This window comes from Saccostrea echinata, unplaced genomic scaffold, assembly GCF_033153115.1.
Source record: "Saccostrea echinata isolate AGI-Se365-2 ecotype Australia unplaced genomic scaffold, CSIRO_AGI_Sech_v1 ptg000015l, whole genome shotgun sequence".
NCBI classification, from domain to species: Eukaryota; Metazoa; Mollusca; class Bivalvia; order Ostreida; family Ostreidae; genus Saccostrea; species Saccostrea echinata.
The window spans coordinates 11,668,810-11,692,834 of NW_026889764.1; the positions used below are offsets into that span (position 1 = coordinate 11,668,810).

General features: G+C 33.9%; 2 protein-coding genes across 3 annotated transcripts; one reads left to right on the plus strand and one right to left on the minus strand.

The window, feature by feature from the left end:
* Positions 1-225: 225 nt before the first annotated feature.
* On the minus strand, positions 226-10,153 carry LOC133187526 (uncharacterized). Of its 2 annotated transcripts, none has more exons than XM_061322930.1 (10): positions 9,864-10,017; positions 8,476-8,585; positions 6,477-7,230; positions 6,022-6,197; positions 5,543-5,686; positions 4,312-4,591; positions 3,817-3,947; positions 3,298-3,434; positions 1,932-2,021; positions 226-1,443 (listed from the first exon to the last, which is right to left on the minus strand). In XM_061322930.1, the coding sequence occupies exons 2-10, from the start codon at positions 8,572-8,574 to the stop codon at positions 1,251-1,253; spliced, it is 2,004 nt and encodes a 667-aa protein (XP_061178914.1). In that variant the 5' UTR covers positions 8,575-8,585; positions 9,864-10,017; the 3' UTR covers positions 226-1,250. The 2 variants fall into 2 exon arrangements, with proteins under 2 accessions (XP_061178914.1, XP_061178913.1); XM_061322929.1 differs by lacking the exon at positions 9,864-10,017 and adding an exon at positions 10,032-10,153 and having other exon boundaries at positions 227-1,443.
* On the plus strand, positions 10,109-20,092 carry LOC133187534 (dol-P-Man:Man(7)GlcNAc(2)-PP-Dol alpha-1,6-mannosyltransferase-like). The gene is made up of 10 exons (XM_061322937.1): positions 10,109-10,247; positions 13,169-13,320; positions 13,604-13,736; positions 14,334-14,507; positions 14,882-15,076; positions 15,447-15,550; positions 16,075-16,301; positions 16,395-16,564; positions 17,144-17,219; positions 19,309-20,092. Exons 1-10 carry the CDS (start codon positions 10,196-10,198, stop codon positions 19,541-19,543), a joined length of 1,518 nt encoding a protein of 505 aa, XP_061178921.1. The 5' UTR covers positions 10,109-10,195; the 3' UTR covers positions 19,544-20,092.
* The last annotated feature ends 3,933 nt before the right edge of the window (positions 20,093-24,025 follow it).

A 24,025-nucleotide genomic window follows, 5' to 3' on the forward strand; every position in this document is an offset into this window, starting at 1 on the left:
TATGACTTATCATGGCTTTGCTGTTCTTGAGAAGAAGATTTTTAAAGATTTTTCCTATATATTTCTATGTAAAACTTTGATCCTCCATTGTGGCCCCGCCCTACCCCCAGGGGTCATGATTTGAACAAACTTGAATCTACACTACGTGAGGATGCTTCCATATAAATATGACTCATCATGGCTTTGCTGTTCTTGAGAAGAAGATTTTTAAAGATTTTTCCTATATATTTCTATGTAAAACTTTGATCCTCCATTGTGGCCCCGCCCTACCCCCGGGGGTCATGATTTGAACAAACTTGAATCTATACTACCTGAGGATGCTTCCATATAAATATGACTCATCATGGCTTTGCTGTTCTTGAGAAGAAGATTTTTAAAGATCTTTCCTATATATTTCTATGTAAAACTTTGATCCTCCATTGTGGCCCCGCCCTACCCCCGGGGGTCATAATTTGAACAAATTTGAATCTACACTACCTAAGGATGCTTCCACATGAGTTTCATCTTTCCTGGCCCTATGGTTCTTGAGAAGAAGATTTTTAAATGATGCCATAATTTTTTTCAGTAATTCCTAATTATCTTCCTTTGAAAGAGGGCGTGGCCCTTCATTTGAACAAACTTGAATCCCCTTTACCCAAGGATACTTTGTGGCAAGTTTGGTTGAAATTGGCCCAGTGGTTCTTGGGAAGAAGTCGAAAATGTGAAAAGTTTACAGACAGACAGACGAACGGACAGACGGACGCCGGACAAAATGTGATCAGAAAAGCTCACTTGAGCTTTCAGCTCAGGTGAGCTAAAAAGTAGAAGGGGGGTCTGGGGTTCCTCCCCAAACAAGGGGTTGAGGGGGAATACCAGAGAAGCCGGGGGATAATGTCATTATAAGTGGGGAAATTTCCTAGCCCCCGCAGGGTCTTAGGGACAACTCTGTAAGAGCCAGGTAATATTTAGAAAACGTGTGGTCATGACCTTGAGGAATAGTTCCAGAATGTCCTGTCATGCACGAAAGAAAATTGTTTTAAACCTCTGTAAAGTAAAGGCTAATATAGCCTTATTATAAACTAAACTAGATAAATGTGACCCTTGCAAAACCATGGTCAAAGACTTTTGATCAAACTCAGGGTAAATAATCCCTCAAGTTTTTTACATGTCATACAATCAAAATCAATAAGAAAACTCTCTTTCATGGAAAAGCAAAACTTGTGTCATGGAAGGTAATATAAAGCAAATACAAGGTTATGTCCCTTTCATGGTTAAGGAAGTCCTATCATGTCTAGAAGTAGATTGACCTTGACATTGAGCCAAGCAGTCTGTTTCTTTCTAAGTCCATGGACCCAGTGTTTTGGTAAGCGAGAGAATCCCACCTTTGAGCCCAAGACGGCCCCAGCCACACAACAATTGCTGTTGGAATCTCCTGCAGCCAGGATCATCTTCATCATGCAATCTCTGTTGAAAAAAAGTAACAAAATGATTATCTGCTGATTCTACCTGTTCTGACTGTGCTGTTAACTTCATTTTTAGATTACACCCAGCTCTGTAGATTTTGGCAGTTCCGGCCTAACTGGGATTCACTACCTCATAGTTTAGCACAAGCATCTTTTTTACTTGTTTATTCTAACTTGTAACACTAATATTTTAATTAAAGTTTGTAATTGTCAATAAAAGATTATTAAAGAAACATGAAGGTAACATAATATGATGCTCAAGAGTCCAAATAAACATTCAAACACAAACTGAGAGCAGAGCAATCAGGGACCTCTGAAAAATCAGAGATAGAATCACGGTGGAGTAAGCACTTCCTTACAAAACAGAACTTTAAAAAAATTCTGTAAGTAAAAATACGTACAGATTTACAATTATGAACAGTACTACATACATGTAGATACACTTTGAATTCCATTTTAAGAGTACACTAAAAGTAAGGTCCCACTTACTTAAAGGATTCCCTAGACCTAAGACTGATAAGAGCTGCCCCCAGAGGCTTCATACAGTAGGAGGACTTTCCATACTCATTCACATCTAACCTGAAATATATAGAGTAAACATATGTGTACATAACATGGACATAAATGTATATGAATATAACCTGAATATTCTTTTTTGTACTGTATCAAAAAAAAATGAAGATAACAATCAAAAAAATGTTTGATCTCAAAAATCTTTAAAACAATACAAATTTTTGAAGAGGATATAAAACACGGACCCTTAGAAATTCTAGAGGTCGTATTAGATGCCTAGGAGGAATAAACATGCCTTGTTGACTGGTCAAATCTGCTGTGATCCTTAAGTATCATTCAGGTAGACAGAATAATCAGTAGTAAAATTTAGGATAAAAACAATGGCCTCAATTTATATGAAACAAGATATGATCCAATGATAGGATGTATTTGCAAACAAGGTCATTATAAGGACCAGAGAATTTTTGAAATGCTCTTCTTTAAATGAGGCTGTTGAAATCTCTGTAACATCAACTTAATTGTCAGTAGTTTGCCTCGGTTTAAAAATTTATCGCACTCAGAGCATGCTCTACTATAAATGCGTATGTTCTCAAAAAATTGTTTCTTGAACTCACAGACATAATGTTTTTATTGTTTTACACATAAATGTACAATAAAATTGTGAAATTGTGAAATTATTATTTTTTCAAATAAATATTCATATTTTGTTACATTTTGGAAAGAGACATTCCTAAATACTTTTAACCATTTTTCATGAATAATGCAGAATCATGCCATTTTATTTATTTATTCATGTATTGATGTGGAATCATCTGCATGCCCGATCATTTGTGGATCAGGCTGATTGTGTAGAATGGCACTTGCATTGTATCTTGTCAACAATAATATTGTAGACAATACTAGACATTGTGCAATAGTTTACAAAATCACCTTTACATGTCTAGTTCCTGTAAACTACAGTAGAAAGTGCTAAGGAATCAGCATTTACCTGTAAACTACAGGAGTACTTAAAATCATCTTTAGCTGTAAACTACAGTAGCACTCAAAATCACCTTTACCCCTGTCTAGTTCCTGTAAACTACAGTAGTACTCAAAATCATATTTACCTACATGATTCCAGCTCCTGTAGACTACAGTCATGCTCAAAAGCACTTTTACTGGTCTAGGTCCTGTAAACTACAGTACATTTAGTACTCAAAATCACCTTTACCTGTCTAAGTCCTGTAAATGACAGTACTATTTAAAATCCCCCTTTACCTGTCTATAGCTAGATCCTGTAAACTACAGAAGCATTCAAAATCACCTTTACCTGTCTATGTCCTGTAAACTACAACAGCTTTACCTGTCTATGTCCTGTAAACTGCAGTAGTATTCAAAATCGGCCTTCTCCTCAGTGGTCACCAGGAGTTTTCTCCCTTGATCTCGAGCTATTGTAATGATTTCCTCAATTTCTTTACAGGTCTGCATTTCATTCTTTCCCTGTACAATGGTTTGATAATACTTTTAATTTTGATGCAAAAGGTCCTGATATAGATTGTTTTCACAATAATTTTGGATGAAGAGGTGAGCTGGTGTTTTTCAAAACCATGGAGCGATCATAATCGCTGCTCCACAACAGTAAAATGACAAAAATATGATTCTTCATGCTAAATATTGATAATGATTTTGGGATAAAAATAACATGGACATGTATGTAAAAAAAAAAAAATGACAAAACTGGATTCTTATTTGGGGTTCACTGAGCATATAACAATCATTGTACATTTTTTAAAAAAATCATGTTTATTTCCACACGGTAAGCCTCCTTTATTTTATTGGCTTTTTTTTTTTATAATTATTGTAATGAAACATCTTTTTGTACCTGTAACATACAGGCGATGATGACAGATATGACACAGCATGCAGCCTGAGACAGAGGACTTGGGTGGGTGGAATTACAGATCCTCAGTGTATTGTTCTGTACCTCAGTCAAATCAAAGAAATTAGGAACACCTGTCAGGGAAAAACCCAATCTAAAGAATGTGTTCACATAAGATACCTTCTTCTTAAGAGGTTTCCACTGGGACATAAATACCAGAAAAAATGTTCGGGGGTCACATGACATGCCATGCAGTTACGGAAGTAATTTAACCAAGATTACAAGTTGTACTTGTTTGTTTATTAATTGACAAAAAATTTGCAAAATTATGTAAATATTTTTGCAAAACATTTTAGAAGAAATAAATTATTAATTCAAAAACAGTCTGTTTTTCTTCAAATGCCCCCAAAAAATTTCAAATAAGTATTTTAAATATAAACTGTATCAGCATATTGTTGTCAAACTAAATACAAGCTGATTGTCAAAATGTTTTGTTACCAAGAATGGCAGTCCTGACAATTGCTCCATTATCCACACAGGGCTGATCACATCCCACACAGAACTCTGACTCTGAGCTGACACTGTGTAGTAGATGCTTGCGAGGACTGCGATCACTGCTTATACTGCTGATGCTACTAGATATACTGCTTATGCTGGACCTCTCATCCTCACTTACAATGTAGCCATTCTGTTCTGATGCTGTAGTGTTCAGCTCTTGGAGGTAAACTCTGGTTGCCACTGAGTGAGGATTTTCTGTGAAGTCTTTCTCACCAATTAACTAAAAAATGTTTCAAATTCTTCATAATAATCATCATACAGAGGCCAAATAGATTAAACACATATATTACATAGACAAACTAAACATTCTTTTTAAATTTCATAATAAAAACAAACCAGAAAAGAAATAAAGAACAACAGCCTACACAAGGTACATCAGAATCATTAATTATACAGATTACTCAATTAAGTACATATTCCTCTAGTTGTCTGCACATGTAACTGCATATCACAGTCACTTAAAATTTCTTAAAGCTTTGAATAGATTTTTAAATATCCTTAAATTTCATGGTAATAACCACAGTAAATAATTTTCATGGAAAAAACTGTCATACAAAAATTCTTTCCTTTGCAAGTTTATACTGCATGTACATGTATTTCTCTTTCCTTTATCAGTTTATAGTCATTATTCCTAGTGATGGGAATCAGTAAAAATTTTAAAATCGATGATCAGGCTACTGTAACTAACTAATTATCAATTATAATCGGACATTTACAAAGTCCTTCAATTTAGTTTATAAAATGGTAAGAATGGTTGAATAACTACTTTCTGTGGTGGTCCAGCTGTAGTTAGAATAATCTAACTGTGTCTCGGGACAACCCCTAGTCCTTAGGACAATATCATTTGAACTATAGAATGTTCTATCTAGTCAAGCTGGTTCTACGTTCATTTTGTAGAATCCAAAGTACGCCCATACCCCGGAATGAGCGTTGTTACTCGAGTATGAATACAATGTCTCATCATCTGCGCCATTACGATACACAAATAAGTTAATAGAAAAGTCACGGCTGGAATATTTGGCTTAAAAACTAATTACGCTCGTAAAAAAAAAAAAAAATAACCCGATTAATCAGAATAAAAATTTTGTAATCGAGCGCTTGGATTACGCCAGCAATCGACTGATTTTCGATTATAATCGATGATTGGAACACCACTAATTATTCCTCTCACTTTTTTAATGGTTTGACTGAGTACTATCCCCTCTGTGTCCCCCAGCTCAGGGTACCCTCGCTCACTCCATTCCTTCAATCGCTTGGCAAAGTCCAGTTCATCCACCACACCTGCCCAAGCCAGGATGGAGTCCAGCACCAGTAACTGAAAAGATGAATTGAATTATTAAAATCAGAGATGGGGCTTGTTAATGTATATCTAGTATGTTATGTTGTCAAAAAGCCTAAGAATAACAATCTATTAATGCACAGAGAAAGATACTTATATTGCATAATTTATCAATAAAAAACATGTATGCATGTATGTATGGAAATATTAAAATATGAAATTAAATTTCCACTGGCAAGCTAAAATACAATGAACATTTACTTATTTTGAGCATTTCTCCACTGTTACTTTAAATTTATTCCATTGATATTTTTAAGATGGCTAATATTGTAGATCAATACCGAATTTTTTATAGTGACAGTTATTGTTACCATGGAATCAAAGTTTGACGTCCAGTCTCCAGCTCGCCACAGAACGCGCTGTCTGTCTTGTAAAATCTGTGTATAATCAATGTCGTCTGTGTCGTAGTAAAATGAGCACTCATCTCTACTCATTCCTCGAGTGGCAAGCCCCAGGGCATCACCAATAGCAGCACCATACAGCAATCCTATAGAAACAAGATTTTTGTTGAGAGTTATTCATGAAGAAAATTCTATATCAAAAGTACAATTAAATAACTTTAAAAAGAAAACAACATTTTTTGAGATAAAAACAATTATCAAACCTGAAAAAAAAAATCATTTTCTTCTTCAGAATGGGCATTACTTTTCTTAAATTAATCAATCAAATTTTAAATATTGCAGTCCGAATTAATTAAGCCAATGTTATGATATAGCAGATGCAACTTTATACAGTATAATATCTTAAAGTCCAATATGTTACAAACCTATAACTTTATCTTTCAGAACATCTGATTCCAAAGAGCTGGCCCCTAAAGGTGGAAGGAGGGGAGTTTTGATCCTACTGGGGGTGTTTGTTGTATGTGTCTGAGACTGGATGTATTGCATGTTGGCAGAGTGAGGGTTAGGGACCGCACTGTGTAACTGGTTACCTCTGACTCGAGGAAACTCGTTCAGTGGAGTCAAAGGTCTTTTCTCATGAAGTGGTTTACTGTTTTTGTAAAGCTTGCGTAAAAAACTTAAGGTCACGTCCGACCCTTCATCACAGATTGCTTGCGGAGGTTCATAAAGTCGATTTTGTTGAGCCATTAGTAAGACTAGAGTTGTAGAAGCACCAAGAGACAGGGGAAGTTGTCGAAGCTTATTGCCACTCACATTAAGTTTCTGAATAGCTTCCATATTTCCAATATCCTGGGGTAATTCCTTGAGCAAATTGTTAGATAAATCTATTTTTTCTAGTTTGACTAGATGAACAAAAGACTCTGGTAGAGATTTCAGTCTATTGTTGCGTAGGATCAAAGTTCGGAGATGAAATTGCAAGCCGAAGCTCTCAGGTAATGTTTCCAATACATTGTGACTAAGATCAATGGTGTGCAGGTGAGGAAGCCTGAGGGGCATTTCTGGGGGGATCTCAGGGACCGCATTGAAGGCAACTGTCATCCGCTCATAAAGAGAAATGGAGTCCCTGATGTTCCAAGGAATCTCGGTCAAGCAGCCCTCATGGAAAATCCCCTTAATATGCTTCATTGGAAAATAATTTTTAAACTGTATCAATCAATCTGTGTTATAACAAGTATAATGCATGATTTTTGACTGATGAAATGTAAATAACAAATTATAACTAGTCATTTTAATGTTCCTTTTAAAAAATTAATTTTTTTCAGAGATTAATTAAGTCTAAAACAACAAACTAAGAAACTAACATGTTCCATCTTGATATTTTTTTTATACATGTAGATTTCTAGTTGTTGATCATGTTGATAAATTAAGTTCACTTACCATAATTAAAATGAATTCATAAAATTAAAACTTTGAAAAAATATTTGGCTTGTACCAATTCTATCTATTTAGACCTTAAGACTCTTTACAAATTAGAAATCAGTTCATTTTCTCCTGAACTATCATGGATAAGTAATAATATCTCTACTGTTACGTCATACATATAATACTGTACTGGATGTCAAAACTATAGTACAAACTGTTTTGCTTTAAAAATGACAGCTGAATGGCATAATTTTTAGCAACTCTTCAGATAAATAATGTAAATATATGAATTAAATGTTTGAAAATTCATGAGGAACATCAACTACAACGCTTCATGCCAGGATATTTATCATGAAGCGCTAATGCACTTCATATGAAAAATGCTGGCATGAAGTGTCATATAGTTCAAGTCTTCATGAATTTTCAAAAATTTAATTCATTTCTTAAGGTCAAGATCTAGTAAATGAGTTTAGATTGTCTTTTTCATGTTAGATCTATTATGATGTCATAATTAATTGATTTAAACTTAATTTTTCACGCAATTTACTGCTTTAATAGAATAATGTAGAAAATGAAGCATTTTCATTGAATTCAATTTGTCAATGAAATAATGTCAAAAGTAACCCCAATACCTAATTTCAATTTAATATCTTTTTAAAGTAAAGGTCAAGAAGATATGAAAAAAACATTTTCTGAGACTGTAGGCAATATTGATACATTTTCTTTTTCTGAGATGGAAAAAAACCCAGAAATTTATACCTGACTTTCTTCATTTTTCATTGAAAATGACAGTTTAAAATATGTTTTTACATTGAGTTTACCCTAAAATTAAGTCCACAAACATCTTTTTTACCAACTGGGAAGCTATATTTGTAAAGGATCATTAAAAGAACTTGTTTCTCAAATTCGAGAAATCTGTAGGCACCTTTCATTTACTAGATCTTGAGCGTAAATATACTGCTGCTTTAATTTTTACTTAATGTTTTCTTGTTAAGTATTTACCTTGCAATACTGTTTGTATGTTATTTTTCTACTCAGATTCAACTCTTTTCTTTCATCATCTCTAACTGGGGCCAAATCATGAGTTTCATAGTTGCCCATTCTTCAAACAACTGCAAATAAAATAAAAGGAATATACATGTAATAGTTTTGACAAAATTTCTCTGAACTGTACAATCATCTTAATCCATGCTAAAGAAAAATATTTTAAGCTTCTGTTCTGTCTTAAAAACACAATGGATATTAAAGATGATCTTTAATCATAGTTGAATATTTTCATTTGGCTAAAATTTAATTTACAAATAAAAGATTGGGAGACGCATGTGTACACCTGATCTACATAAAACTGTACATTGAAACACGTTGTTTGTGCTGTACGTTTGTTAGGTTAATACCACAAGTGGTTTAGTCAAAAATGAAAATTAAACATATTTAGCTTATTTTGCATGTTTTGTTTTTATTTTTAATTATTTTTCTTTTATTTATTTTTTTTTTTCATTCTCTACATTTGTGAACCTTTTCACTGACTTTAACTATGTACCTTTATAATTATTGTTGTCACATTCTGAGCTTCGCACAAGGGCAGGGGTGCCTCCAAAAATCCTATTTTTAATTATTTCTAAGAGCACATAGTATCAAAATTTCATAGTTTTATTTTGGGGCAGGCCTGTCCTAAATGACTTCTATGCTAAATTCATGCAAACAAATAGTGCTTTAATGGGGAAAATATTGTTTCACCCAACTTTACGGGTTGCAATTTAAAATTGCCATGCAAATAATAAATTTTGGGTTCAAATGCAAATTTTAAACATTTAAATATACATATGGTAGAAAATAACTAATAAACACTGATTTGGAAATGTGACTTTTTCCGGGAAATTGTTCTCCCCTAAAAGCTGGTTCTTTTGAAAATATGAATACATTCTTTTATTATCATAATTTAATAATTTACAGAAAAGGATTGATTGGCATGTCTGTATATATTTATATAAAAAATGGTTCCTTCCCCCAACATTCTTTATAAAACAAGTACTCACACATAGATCCCTCCTTCTTCTACTCCCACCCACCCAAAGACAGTGAGAACTGGAGAGGCTTCAGGAGCATTGTAAAGAGGTCAGTCAAGAAAAAATTGGAAAAAAAAAATGATCCAAGAAATAATAACAGAAACCTATATACTATAGGTCCCTGATAATAACTGTGCAAAAATGAAGGGTGCCAAATGCACATGATGCAATAGGTTGCACATGTTGGAAGATGCACATTTATAAAGCAAATGAATGTTGACAGCTTAAGTTGAAGTAATCAATAATGGTATAACTTTATTAAAAAAAAAAGAACAATACATCTCCTTGTTAACGTCGATTTATTACAATAATAAGTTTACTTACCTGAAACACTTTCACTCAATCAACACTCAGTCATTTTGTTACACATTTCACTCCACTTTTCTGAGTCTGTTTATTTCGAAATATTCAAGAAAAATTATTTTCATACATAGCGCATCTGCTTGTTACTTGTTTTGCCTTTCAGATATTACATTGCATTAACAAACATACGTGTCATAATGTAGTCTAGGGTTATTTGTCAAAAATATTGCTGCTACAACCACTTTATTTTCGAAGTCCACGAAGGCACTTGTGTAAAACGTCACAAAATTTGTGTACACAACCGGAAGTCAATTTACCTGTTGCTGTGGTCGATATCATGCCAAAAATGTGCTATGTCTTGCTTGTTTCCTTGGTATGGTGATTTAAAAGAATTTGTCTTACATAGTAAGCATTTTTAATTTATTTTGAAAATGTTTATTTATCGCTGTTTTTCATTCAAAGCACCATTTACTAGATTTTATCATTTAGCAGGGTCAACTCGTTCTAGGCCTAGGCCCTAATTTTCTCTGTCAAACCCGGCATAATCTCTTGATTTAGCTATATAGCTAATTAGCTATATAGCTTAAATTAGCTATACGGCTCGATTAAGCTATTCACAATATTAGCTATTTTTAATATAATTTTTTCTTAAATATGCAATTTTCACAGCAAGTAAAAAAGTTGCACTTAATTTAAGTGCAGTGACATTTTTCAGCTTTGAACTCTTCTGAAAACAATACATGAAAAAATCACTCATTAAATAAGGTCTCCTTTAGAAACTTTTGTTCTCCAAATTCTAAACTTCTTGGAGCTATATAAAGCTTTGTGACCACACAGTAAATAGTTATGTCTTGTCAATGAATGAATTTTTAAATTAAGGTCAGTTATGCATGGTCAACAAGAGAATTCAGCACAATTTGTTTTGCCCCAGACTAGAATGACCCTGTGTCATTAGATAACAGATGTCTTATGCCTGCCTTTAATATATATTTTTGGGCAGTTGAGTTGCAAAATTTGGAAAACAACATGGCAAATATTAAACAAAACTATGTCATCTAAATCATGCGAGCACTATTTTCCCGTTTAATTCACTATGTCCCTACTGATTTGGAATTGTTTTTTTAAATAGTTCATTGTACAAATTTGAGTTGTCACATACTTGTGACTTTTTGTCTATTTCTTATAAAAATAAAAACAAATATTTCTTAAAAACTGTTTTGAAATAGCACTGTCAAGTTATTTTGAAAGCTTAATAAAGCTATATAAAGCTAATTCAATTAAGCTCCAAAGTACATCTATTAATTATTATAGCTAAATCAAGAGATTGTGCTAGATGGTAGACCTGCTGTATCATTGTGGTCTTTAGATAAGTTTTTGTAAAATCACTTTTAGATTCTTAAAAATACACCACATGTACCAATGTCTACCACAATTTGTTTATTTAGTTTGTGTGTGTGCCAGAGGTCAAACAATTTCTTTCCAAATGTATGTATACATGTTTTAAATATATACATGTATGTACAGTTACAGGGTCAGGGGTTCTGGTGTTAGGGTGGGGCTCTATTGATTATATAGTGAAAATACATTAATTCTTTGAAAATCTTCTTTTCTGCTCCTGGGTATGAAATAAACTAACTAAGAACATAGATAAGATGAGCATGGCTGCCTTTTCAGAAATTGTGAATTTCATGGCCCCAGGGTCAGGAGTTCAGGTGTTAGAGTGGGGCTCTATTGATTATTTGCATTTTAAATTCTTTGAAAATCTTCTTCTCTGTTCTTGAGTATTAAATAAACTAACTTAGTGCATAGTTATGATGAGCATGGTTTCCTCTTCCAAAATTGTGAATTTCATGGCCCCTGGGTCGGGGTGTTGGTGTCAGGGTGGGGCTCAATTGATATATATATATAAAGTGAAAATGCATTATTTCTTTGAAAATCTTCTCTCTCCTGGATATTTAATTAACTAAGTACATAGTTATGATGAGCATGGCTGCCTCCTCAGAAATTGTGAATTTCGTGGCCCCTGGGTGAAGGGTTCTGCTGTCAGGGTGGGGCTCAATTGATTATATAGGGAAAATGCATAAATTCTTTCAAAATCTTCTTCTCTGCTCCTGGGTATTATTCAAATAAAGAAAGTGCATGGTTATGATAAGGAAGAATGCCTCTTCCAAAATTGTGAAAATCATGGCCCCTGGGTCAGGGTTCTGGTGAAAGGGGGGGGGGGCTCTATTGATTTTATAGTGAAAATGCATAATTTCTTTCAAAATATTTTTTGTACTACTGGTAATAAAGCAAAGTTCTTCTTCCAGAATTGTGAGTTCATGGCTCCTGGGTAAGATGTTCTGGTGTAAGGGGGGGAGGGGGGGCTTTATTTATTTAATTATATAGTGAACATGCATTTCTTTGAAAATCTTCTATGCTTCTGGGCATATTTGAGGCAAACAGAGTAAAAGTTTTAGTATGCAAGGGTATTTTTATCAGAGACCAATGTGAGAAGTAGTAATTTGGGATTAATAATAGACATTTTGTTAATAGTCTGCATGGTAATAGTGTTAAAAGGGGGACAGATAGATGCTATACCAATTATTCTGTTGATGCTTATCATACTATTTTTCTTGCTTTTGGGCAACATTTAAAGCTTCATTTATCAGTTTATGGATCCTCTAAATTGTTGTATTGTACTCAGGTGACCGTTAAGGCCATTGGGCCTCTTGTTATATTTTCATTCCTGAAGTAAATTAAGGTCTGGGTCAAAATGCTTAATGGCTATATACATGTACATAGCCAAAGGCACTCCTTGGCTTAACCAGGGACCTATATACTATTAGTATATAGGTCCCTGGCTTAACTGTTAAAAAATATATCATATATAGTATGGTAGATAGCAGTTAAACTGTATATTGCCCTCAGTTTTAACAATAAATGCTATGTAAAGGACATTTTGAAAGTCTACCTTTTTTTTGCATTAATTCCTGTGATAGCTAAATTTATAGAGCTAATCAGTTGCCAAAATATTTTTTTGTGGTACATTTTGAATAAAATACAGCTAAGGAAAAAAGAATTTGATCGGTAGTTTAAAAAAGCAATTTTTAAAAACTTGATAACCAGATGACCATGATATTGCTATAAATTGCTTTAAGATAAATCAAGAGATTGTGCCAGACCTGTGTATAAACAAAAGAAAATCTGTGATATAGTACATGTGTATACAGATAGTTGTTGTACCAATTAATGATTATAAGAAAAAAAATTAAGATGCATTACTGTAATAATTATTAACACACCTGTAAATAACAGCATTCAATCTAAAATACCAAATATTTTAGGGTTGAGAAACATGCGATGGCCATCAGTGGAGTCCCTGGCAGGGGCTGTCATGCTTCTACACATTGTTGTCTGTCCATTCACTAAAGTAGAGGAGAGTTTTAACATACAGGCAGCTCATGACATACTATATCATGGCATCAACATTAATCAGGTAAACTCTGCCAATCCCGTACAAACTGTTACATGTGTGTGTGTTGGTTATAGAAGTCAGATTTCTTCATCTCAGGAAGTGGTGTTTTGTATAATCAAAAAAAAAAATGTGTTGAAGGCTTTCAGAGAGATCAAGGAAAATCACCACGATAAAAACCAGGAAAGATTTATTAAAGTTTTTTTTTTTAAAAAAATCATTTATTAGTTCAATCCAAGATTATAACTGTACAAAATCTAGCTTAGCATTAGACTGTTGATAAAGTATTGACTGTACTCTTTTTCAGTATGACCATTTAGAATTTCCCGGTGTGGTTCCCAGAACCTTTCTTGGCCCCCTTGCTCTAGCTGTGACAACATATCCAGCAGTGTTCCTCTGTCAGTGTCTGAAGCTCTCCAAATTTATATCACAATATTTAGGTATGAAAAATTAACTATTACTGAGTTGAATAGACAAACTAAAGAGCACTTCAATCCAGGGGTATTTTCATTCTAATAACACCTTGAGTCAGATTTGAGAAGTACTGTTAAGTCACAAATTTTCATGGGGGTTTAATTTTCGTTGTTTTCGAGGTATGAAGAGACCCACGAAATCAAGTTCACCACCAAATGTAAAATGTTATATACATAACTACTCAACAATGCTTCATCCACGAAATCAAATACCCATGAACCCATAGTTTTTCCTCAAACCACGAAAATTTGACCCCACGAAAATAATATGTGATTTTACAGGATGTTACATCATAAAATATCTGTTTATGAAGTCTTTCCAAACAAGTTCAGATTTATTAAGTAAATAATAAAACATCTGTTTATGAAGTCTTTCCAAACAAGTTCAGATTTATTAAGTAAATAATTATACCTGAAATTCCATAATGTAGATGTATCAATGCATCCATTCTTCCTAGATTATTAAGTAAATACTAAGAGCACTTTATTTCATTCAATGTATGTCATAGATTGAGAGAAAATTTGTCACTTTACTCAGACAAATTTCAAAGTCTTATATTTCAGTAAGAATTGCATTAGGACTTTATGTTCTGGCAGCGCTCTCTGCTTTTGGTAATGCCATCAAGTTCCGCTTTGGTCCTGGTGTCAAGAGATGGATGTTTATTATAACAGCAACACAGTTCCATTTTATGTTCTATATGTCAAGACCACTACCCAACACATTTGCTCTTGTATTAGGTAAAATACATGTACATGTAGATGTTTTCTCATTTTCAGTTCATCATTGTTCATAGAAATTACATCTATGAATATTGACAAATCAAATACAGAAGCTATCAGATGGAATAGGCAGTCAAATGATGATAAAGAAATCCACTTTGTTTTTGTTGTTTTTTTTTTAAACCAGATGCTAATTATGAAAACTGCATAAAAATATACTTTCCACATGATTAAAACATTTGAGTGAGATTCAAGATAAATATGGATCTAACTTTTTTTTGTTACCTGTTTGAAGATGATTGAAGGCCAGATAAGATAAGTGTTTCATGTGCTGCTGAAGAATTATATTCACTTATAAATCATGCGACTTTACTGTGCCGTAATCATTACAGTGTTGTTTGCATTAGCGGCCTGGATAAGACAGAACCATGGACAGTTTCTATGGATATCTGGGGCAGCCATTATTATATTCCGATCAGAGCTAGCTGTATTTCTGGGACTAATTCTGGCAGCAGAACTTTTCTCCAAGAGGCTGAGCTTTACTGATTTTTTAAAGCATGTTATTCCAGCTGGAATCCTCCTACTTAGTGAGTACAGCACTATTCATATAGATAATTCATACTATAAATTGTACATTTAAATTAATGGCAGTAACTTTATCAGTAAAACTTTTGGACACACAATGTTGTCATATGAAATTTGATATATAATTTTTGATTGTAAAAATTTTGATGAATTGATGGTTTTCATACTTGATTATTAGATTTTAGCAAAATTTGTGATTGACTGATTATATGCAAAAATCCTTTCTTAAGATCAAAGTTAAATACATTCATTTGCATGTATAATATTTTTGGAATTTTCAGATTTTTTTTAACCTTTTGTAGAGGCTTGCTGCCTTTTACTCTATTTAATGTTGTCCCCAACTATTTTCATTACTATAGTTTTTCTTATCAGGTCTTACAGTCCTGGTGGATAGTTTTTTCTGGAGACGCTGGTTGTGGCCAGAGGGAGAAGTCTTATGGTTCAATACAGTAGAGAACAAAAGCTCTCAATGGGGTGTATCCTTGATTATCCACATATGTTCCACAAATGATAGAAAAGTCATCTGATATTTTTATATACTGTAGATTCCTAAATATACGTAAGGAATTAATTAACGCGTAATTACGCGAGGAGCACCACTCACAAAAATAATTACACGCTTTTATTATTATGGTGTTGAAATTAATGTTAAATCTCATTGTAAACCGTCCATTCGCGAATTATTGTTCTCGCAATTTGGCGTCTAAGAGCCCTTTCGCGATATTAAGTACTCGCGTAAAATAAGGAATTTACAGTAGAAGCCAACATCTGAAAATAAAGCATGACAGAATATAAACATACATGTTACATATCCTCTTAGAGAAAAATCTCAGGTAAACTAGATTGTTGGTTTTTTAAATGTCAAAATTAGGATACATAATTCATTTAGATGCACCAGCACACTGTTGAATTTTAGTGAACAGTTACATTTTATGAGCTGAAATATATTTAAGATAATAATTTCAATTTCTCTTTCAAAATGATCCTTAACTACTAACAGACAGAGCCCTTTATGTGGTATTTCACATCTGCCCTGCCTAGGGCCCTGTCCATGAGTTTCTTTTTAGTTCCCTTAGGAATAACCTTGAACCCTCACCTTCGACCTCTCCTTATTCCTGCCATTGGTTATGTATTGTTATACTCCAATCTGCCTCATAAGGAGTTACGCTTTATCATTTATGTGATACCTATCTTCAATGTTGTGGCGGCATCTGCAGTTTCTAAAATGTGAGTAAAACTGTTCATTGATAGAACACTTAGTCAGATTTTGTCTTCACCTTTCTTTTGTATTACGTGTACATGAGTTGTGACCTTCCACAGGTTGGCTAATAGTTCCAAGTCCTGCTTCAAGAAACTGGTGGCTCTAGCTGCTGTGTGCCACATTATAGGAAACATCACATGTACCACAGTATTTCTGTTTGTCTCTCACCAGAATTACCCAGGGGGACAGGCCATGCAGAAACTTCATCAGTTGGAAAAGCCATATATAGGTAATAAATTGTTCTTGTAGTGTATGATTTATGTCTGTAACTTCATGGATTTTCCACTGCCCCATGTAGGGCCGAATTCGACCCCATTCCCAATTGCAAAACCCTCCATTTTTTCTCAAATTTCCACCTCAATTTTTCCCTAAATTATTTACGTTTAAAATTCGACTGGGATCAGAATTCTTACAAAAGTACGGGAATGGAATTCACAACAAACAATATGTAAATGACAATTTTTCTTACTCAAAAGAACAGAATGGTTCAATTTCAAAAAAATTGTTTTGGTAATAAACTTTATTCTGACTCACTTCTTGAAATTTAGTCTAACAATAGTACATAAAAAATTCCCAATTTTTGATAAATCTTCGTAAAATTCCCCATTCCCAACATGATATGGAAAATCCCTCAATTTTATTTTGTTTGAGTTTGGCTTTTCAGTCCTTATCCTATCTTCAGCCTTTGAATTTAAATTTCTTTGTCAAAAATTGAAAGTTGTCATCAATTTTCAAACTTCGCATTTTGTAATTAATGAATCTTAGTAAAAGTTAATCATCTTAATCATTTTATTTCTGTAATTTGTAGCCATCAATCTTCACATTGATGTAGCAGCTGCTCAGACAGGTGTCACTAGATTTACACAGATCAACTCAAAATGGAGGCAAGTTATAATAAACTATAATTCTGTATGTGAAATACATACATGTATATACTTAAAGTTTTTCACTGTTCATACAACATTTTCAATGTACATATTTTTAGCTCACCTGAGCTGAAAGCTCAGGTGAGCTTTTCTGATCACCCATTGTCCGTCGTCCATCTGTCTGTCTATCCGTCCGTCTGTCCGTCCATCTGTAAACTTTTCACATTTTCAACTTCTTCTCAAGAACCACTGGGCCAATTTTAACCAAATTTGGTACAAAGTATCCTTGGGTGAAGGGGAGTGTAAATTGTTAAAATAAAGGGCCAAGTCCCCTTACAAGGGGAGATAATCAAGAAAAGACAAAAATAGGGTGGGGTCGTTAAAAAATCTTCTTCTCAAGAACCACTGGGCCAGAAAAGCTGAAACTTATATGGAAGCATCCTGAGGTAGTGTAGATTCTAAATTGTTAAAATCATGACCCCCGGGGGTAGGGCGGGGCCACAATAGGGAATCCAAGTTTTACATTGAAATATATAAGAAAAATCTTTAAAAATCTTCTTCTCAAGAACCACTGGGCTAGAAATACTGAAACTTATATGGAAGCATACTGGGGTAGGGTAGAATCTATATTATTCAAATTATGACCCCTGGGGGTAGGACGGGGCCACAATAGGGACTCCAAGTTTTACATTGAAATATATAGGAAAAATCTTTAAAAATCTTCTTCTCAAGAACCACTGGGCCAGAAAAGCTGAAACTTATGTGGAAGCATCCTGGGATAGTGTAGATTCTAAATTGTAAAAATCATGACCCCGGGGGTAGGGCAGGGCCACAATAGGGAATCCAAGTTTTACATTGAAATATATAGGAAAAATCTTAAAAAATCTTCTTCTCAAGAACCACTGGGCCAGAAAAGCTGAAACTTATGTGGAAGCATCCTGGGATAGTGCAGATTCTAAATTGTTCAAATCATGACCCCCGGGGGTAGGGCGGGGCCACAATAGGGAATCCAAGTTTTACATTGAAATATATAAGAAAAATCTTTAAAAATCTTCTTCTCAAGAACCACTGGGCTAGAAATACTGAAACTTATATGGAAGCATACTGGGGTAGGGTAGAATCTATATTATTCAAATTATGACCCCTGGGGGTAGGACGGGGCCACAATAGGGACTCCAAGTTTTACATTGAAATATATAGGAAAAATCTTTAAAAATCTTCTTCTCAAGAACCACTGGGCCAGAAAAGCTGAAACTTATGTGGAAGCATCCTGGGATAGTGTAGATTCTAAATTGTAAAAATCATGACCCCGGGGGTAGGGCAGGGCCACAATAGGGAATCCAAGTTTTACATTGAAATATATAGGAAAAATCTTAAAAAATCTTCTTCTCAAGAACCACTGGGCCAGAAAAGCTGAAACTTATGTGGAAGCATCCTGGGATAGTGCAGATTCTAAATTGTTCAAATCATGACCCCCGGGGGTAGGGCGGGGCCACAATAGGTATATTAAAAGGGGGGAAATCTGGTTAAGAACAGCATGGCCAAAGTTACTCAGGTGAGCGATGTGGCCCATGGGCCTCTTGTTTACTAGATGTGTCCATGTGACATTGGTGCTTCTTCCAACATTCAAGTTCAAATTAAATATTTTTCTTTTATTTGAACTCCAAGAGCTATAAAAAATATATAGAAAAAGTAGTTTAGTTGACATGGGACTCCAGCTTGATTTGTTCAACTTTAGTGGACACACACTATAAATATTGGTTACATGTACTGTACTTGCATAGCAAAAAGAAAATAAGTCTGGAAAACTGACATTGATGGAATGATGATTGAAAGGAGTAATAGTTCTGCATTTGCCTCAGCTATTTCATAGTGATATACTCTATTATTGAATGTTGAATTATCTATATGATGAGATGGACATACATTGCTTTGCTTCCAAACATTTTCCTTATACATTTCCTTTTCTCTCTGTTTACTCACCATTCACAGGGTTGGTTATGTCTGCCAGCATACTATCTATAGAATTAGATGTTTTTCACAAATAATGTATTGACATCTTTACACCTGTAGTTTTACTATTAATCCAGATTATTGTACATTGTAGATATAATAAGACAGAGGACATACTACCAGGATCTCAGGAGATGCTGGATTTCTCTCACCTCTTTGTCAGTGATGATGATATTCTACAGTTTTACCAGAGTACACATTCTGTAATAGCAAAGATTGATGGATTTGATACACTCAGAGTTGATATTCGATCATTGCCTCCCATTGTTGTCACCACTAAGCCAAAAATATGGATTTTAAAAAGAAATTTGTACTTGAAAGCCAGCTGACAGCTAGACCTGCTAGGAAATTTAATTAATAAAGTGAACTCAGAGCTCTCAGATAGATACCCAAAACAGACTAGAATTTCTTAGTATTTATTTTTTTATTTCAGTGTGCAATATTAATTGTTTACTTAGTGACCTAATGCTATATGTATTCAATGGTATTAAGAGTTTGTTAGATTTTAATGCAGTTCCCCATTCCATTCTACATAATCCAAAATGCTTGTGTAATTGGAAACTTTCAATTTTGACCATTTTGCTTATTTTAGGTCTAGGTCTCATAAACTATAACATTAACTTAATTTTATATTCAAAATGCACATGAACATTGTCAGGGAGAACATTAGTATGATAAGACATACATATAAATAATTAGCTTTTTTGTACATTCCAGTAAGATACCTGTAGATTCAGGTGCCTAATATAACACAATTTGTGAAGGAGTTTTTTTTTCCTTTATAGCTGTTGGGTATTACATATTGTGATACAGTTTTTATATAACTTTTTGTGGCTTGTTTTTGTAATGTTTGACAAGGTTTTAAAAGAGTTGCATTGAATTCCTTCTTCTTTTTTTTTGTTTTTTTTTTTTTTTTGGTATTATTACTTTTTTTTGTATTGAAGAGGTTGATAAGTATTTTTTTAGTTTTCAGATTTGTTTAAAAGTGCTTTTAGTTGGTTGGGTTTTTGTTTGATTTGTGTCTCAAGAATTTTTTTTTTTTGTGTAAGATGGGAAACCACCAGGGAGGGATTTTCTTCTTTTTTTTTTTTTTTTTTTTTGGTTTTTGTTTTATTTGTTTGTTTGTTTTTTTTTTTTTTTGAGTTTTGATATATATAAATTATGCATAGTTTTGATAAACATGATATCTATAAAATAAGTTTGGAAAATTTGAAATTTTGAAGAACCTACATGTAGCTTTTAAACATACATTACAACTAAATCTACAACTATTCATGAACCTTGAATGATTATACGTTGCTACAGCAATAACTAATTTTGATGCTTCCCCCTTTTTTAAAAAACACACTACATGAAGTAGAATTTTTGTTCATAAACATTATACAGTTAAACTTCTGTATCTCAAACATCAGTATCTTGAATACCACGGATATGCAGAAGTGAGTTGGTAGTCCCAACCATATCCCTAATCCTTGGATATTTTCTCAGCCCCATCTTGTTAGAAAACAAGATTTTATTGTAAGGTATAAGTACTAGTACCGGGTATTTAATTTTGAACGTCAAGAGGTCTTTTTTTTACATCTGACTGTGCATTAGATATTGTGAATTTTTTATTGTCTAGTCAATTGAATGATACATTGTGTAATTTTTTTTTTTTGAATTTCCCTCTGTCATGCATGTTCAGATCAAGTGTGCATTAGGGTTAATTAACAAGTTTTTTGAAATGTCCCCTAGTGTCTTTTTTTTTAACATGAATAATGATGGAAGATTTGTTTAACAGTGCCATATAGTGTGATTTCATTGGTACAAATAAATGGATTTATAAGGATATTTGTAAATCTTACTTCTTTGTCCTCAGTGGTTGAACCACTTGATGACCACTTTCTATTTATGTCATTACTGACCACATAGTCATTGAATAAAAACAGTCCAGCATCTACCTATACCATATAAGTGGAATTTTAGCATTTTGCTCTGAAAATCGGTATATTTTAGCTAGAAATAGTTTTATGATACCTACAAATATAATTATGGTAATTTAAATGCTGAAGGAATTGTTAGCAATATCCAATTAATTTAAGCGATCTCAACACCTGCTAAAAATGTCAAAATTAAATCCTCGCTAAAATTTCTGCTTATACGGTATTTGGAATCACTTTGTTATTGTTCATAAAGTAATGACAGGTTTTGCATTTAGTCATGCAGTTATAAATCAACATTGTATACTTTCCCATTTAAATCTATACTAAAACAAGAAGTGTTTGTGAAACACTGATGCCCCTGTATGGCAGCTTATGGCGAAGGTTAAAGTTTCTCAAATGCAAGTCACATTCCGGGCCAAGAGATCAAAAAAGTTGGTACCCAAAGAAAGGTCTTGTCTCAAGGAATATACCTTTGAAATATGAAAGCCCTAGCACCAACCATTGAAAAATTATGGCAAAGGCTAAAGTTTTTAAAAAGTAAGTAAAACGTCATAGTCAAGATGAAATGGTGCCCAAGGGAAGGTCTTGTCACAAATGATAAACATGTTCATTAAATGTGAAAGCCCTAGAATAAAATGTTCAAATGTTATGACCAAGGTTGAAGTTTTTTGAAAGTACGTTTAACTCCTAAGTCAAGGTCAATGCCAAAATTGTTGGTATCCAAAGGAAGGTCTTGTCACAAGGAATATACATGTGAAGGATGAAAACCCTAGCACCAATGGTTCAAAAGTTATAGGCAAGAATAAAGTTTTTCAAAAGTAGGTCCAATTCCAAGGTCAAAGAGTCAAAGTTGTTGGTATCTAAAGGAAGAATGCACATGTGAAGTATGAATACCCTAGCACCAACTGTTTAAAAGTTATGGTCAAGGTTGAAGTTTTTCAAAAGTAGGTCAAATTCCAGGGTCGGGGTCAAAGGGTCAAAGATGTTGGTATCCAAGGAAGGTCTTGTCACAAGGAATACTCATGTGAAGGATGAAAGCCCTACCACCAACTGTTCAAAAGTTATGGCTAAGTTTAAAGTTTTTTCATCAAAAGTAGGTCAAACTCCAAGGTCAAAGGGTCAAGGGTCAAAGTTGCTGGTATCCAAATGAAGGTCTTATCACAAGGAATACACATGTGAAGTTTGAAAGCCTAAGTTCCAACTGTTCAAAAGTTATGGTCAAGGTTAAAGTCTCATAAAAATTTGCAAAAGTGGGTCAAACACCAAGGTCAAAAGATCAAATATGATGTTGGTATCCAAGAGAGGTCTTGTCACCAGGAATACACATGTGAAGTATGAAAATTCTAGCACTAACTGTTCAAACGTTATGACCAAGGTTAAAGTTTTCCAAAATTAAAGTAGATCAAACTCCAAGGTCAAGGTCAAAGAATACATATGTGAAATATGAAAGCCATAGCTCCAATCAGTCAAAAGTAATGGGCAAGGTTAAAGTTTTTTCGGACAAACAGACAGACAGACGAATGAACAGGGCAAAAACTATATACCCCCGAATCTTCGAAACGGGGGCATAAAAACGAACATGGCCAATGTTTTGCTGAGCGGTTAAAAAAAATGATGTTGGACCGGTTGCAGTTGATGAGATGTTGAACCGATAGATTATTTTCACGTCACACTTTAAATATTCCACAGCATAGGCACGATCAGCCAAATCTGGGGTTAGGACAAAATCGAACTTAGTCTGTATAATGATTGTCTTCAAACCTTGACTTCCTGCATGTACCTGAATGACTAATCGGTGTTTTAATTGTAGAATGATCACTGATTACGTTAAATATCGTGTAAAATAGATTTTTCAGAATCAAATCAGTTTTGTTCAACTGTTGAGTTGATTACAGTATAGAACAGATGGAGCACTAGTCATCGTTAATGAAACAAAGGTCATTTGTTCGGTGGAAGTAATTCTTTTAATTGATAACAGGAAGCGAGAAAAAATGAAGGACCAGACCAGCAACAAGCTATCTGGCCATCAGGAAACTGACCCCCGACCACAGCACTAAAACCTGACCACTGTGCTATAAAGCATGGCCGTAGGACCCCCCCCCCCCCAATAATTTTGCCGATATATAGAATACTATAGAAAACATAGCTACTATATGCTTGTGCCCCTCAAGAATAACGTCTGATGACCTTTTTTTTTTTCTTTTTTTTTTTTTGCTTGTCAAGGAATTTTGGTAGTTGATGGTGCCTCCCAACTGAAAATGTATGTTTGTGCCCCTTCAAAGTGAAATTGCTTCCCACGGGCCTGTAAAGAAAACAATTTGCCATTCATAAACACCACTGAAAGAATACTGAAACCCCTGACAAGCAATTTAGCCTGCATTACATTGATCATACGGTTTTGTGTTCCATATGGATTAAATGTTAACAGTTTTTTTATTCATCCAGAAAACCTCCATGCGTACTTGATTGGAATTTCACAAACTATATATATATAACTATGATATTTTTTCTGTCACAAACTTGACTCTATAAGACTTTGGAATTTTTTGACATACAGACGCAGATCCAAGAATTTTTTTTTCCAAAAAAAGGGGGGTCCATCCCAGTTCAGTTACTTTACTACAGGTAAGTACAACTAATATCTCCGCAAATTTCAGGAGGGGGGGGGCTCCGGACTCCCCCTCCAACCCCGGCCCTCTAGAACCTATGACATGCATTTTGTATTTATCTGATGTTTAAGATGAAATGCTGTGTTCTGCTGGGTGTACTTTTTTAGTGAGTTTAAAACTTTAAAGGATTACTTAGTATGCAAATATTCTCAAATTGCAGAAAAACCAAATACAATGAATTCATAACATATTGTATATTTATTAAAATGTGGTGTTTTAG

Coding starts and splice junctions, on each gene's coding strand:
- LOC133187534 (XM_061322937.1), top strand. CDS start 10,196: ATGTCTTGCTTGTTTCCTTGGTATGGTGATTTAAAAGAATTTGTCTTA. Junction 15,077..15,446: donor AGCTGGAATCCTCCTACTTA/GTGAGTACAGCA, acceptor TTTTCTTATCAG/GTCTTACAGTCCTGGTGGAT. Junction 16,565..17,143: donor GTTGGAAAAGCCATATATAG/GTAATAAATTGT, acceptor TGTAATTTGTAG/CCATCAATCTTCACATTGAT.
- LOC133187526 (XM_061322930.1), bottom strand. CDS start 8,574: ATGGGCAACTATGAAACTCATGATTTGGCCCCAGTTAGAGATGATGAA. Junction 7,231..8,475: donor CATACAAACAGTATTGCAAG/GTAAATACTTAA, acceptor TTTCCAATGAAG/CATATTAAGGGGATTTTCCA. Junction 3,435..3,816: donor TCATCGCCTGTATGTTACAG/GTACAAAAAGAT, acceptor ACCATTGTACAG/GGAAAGAATGAAATGCAGAC.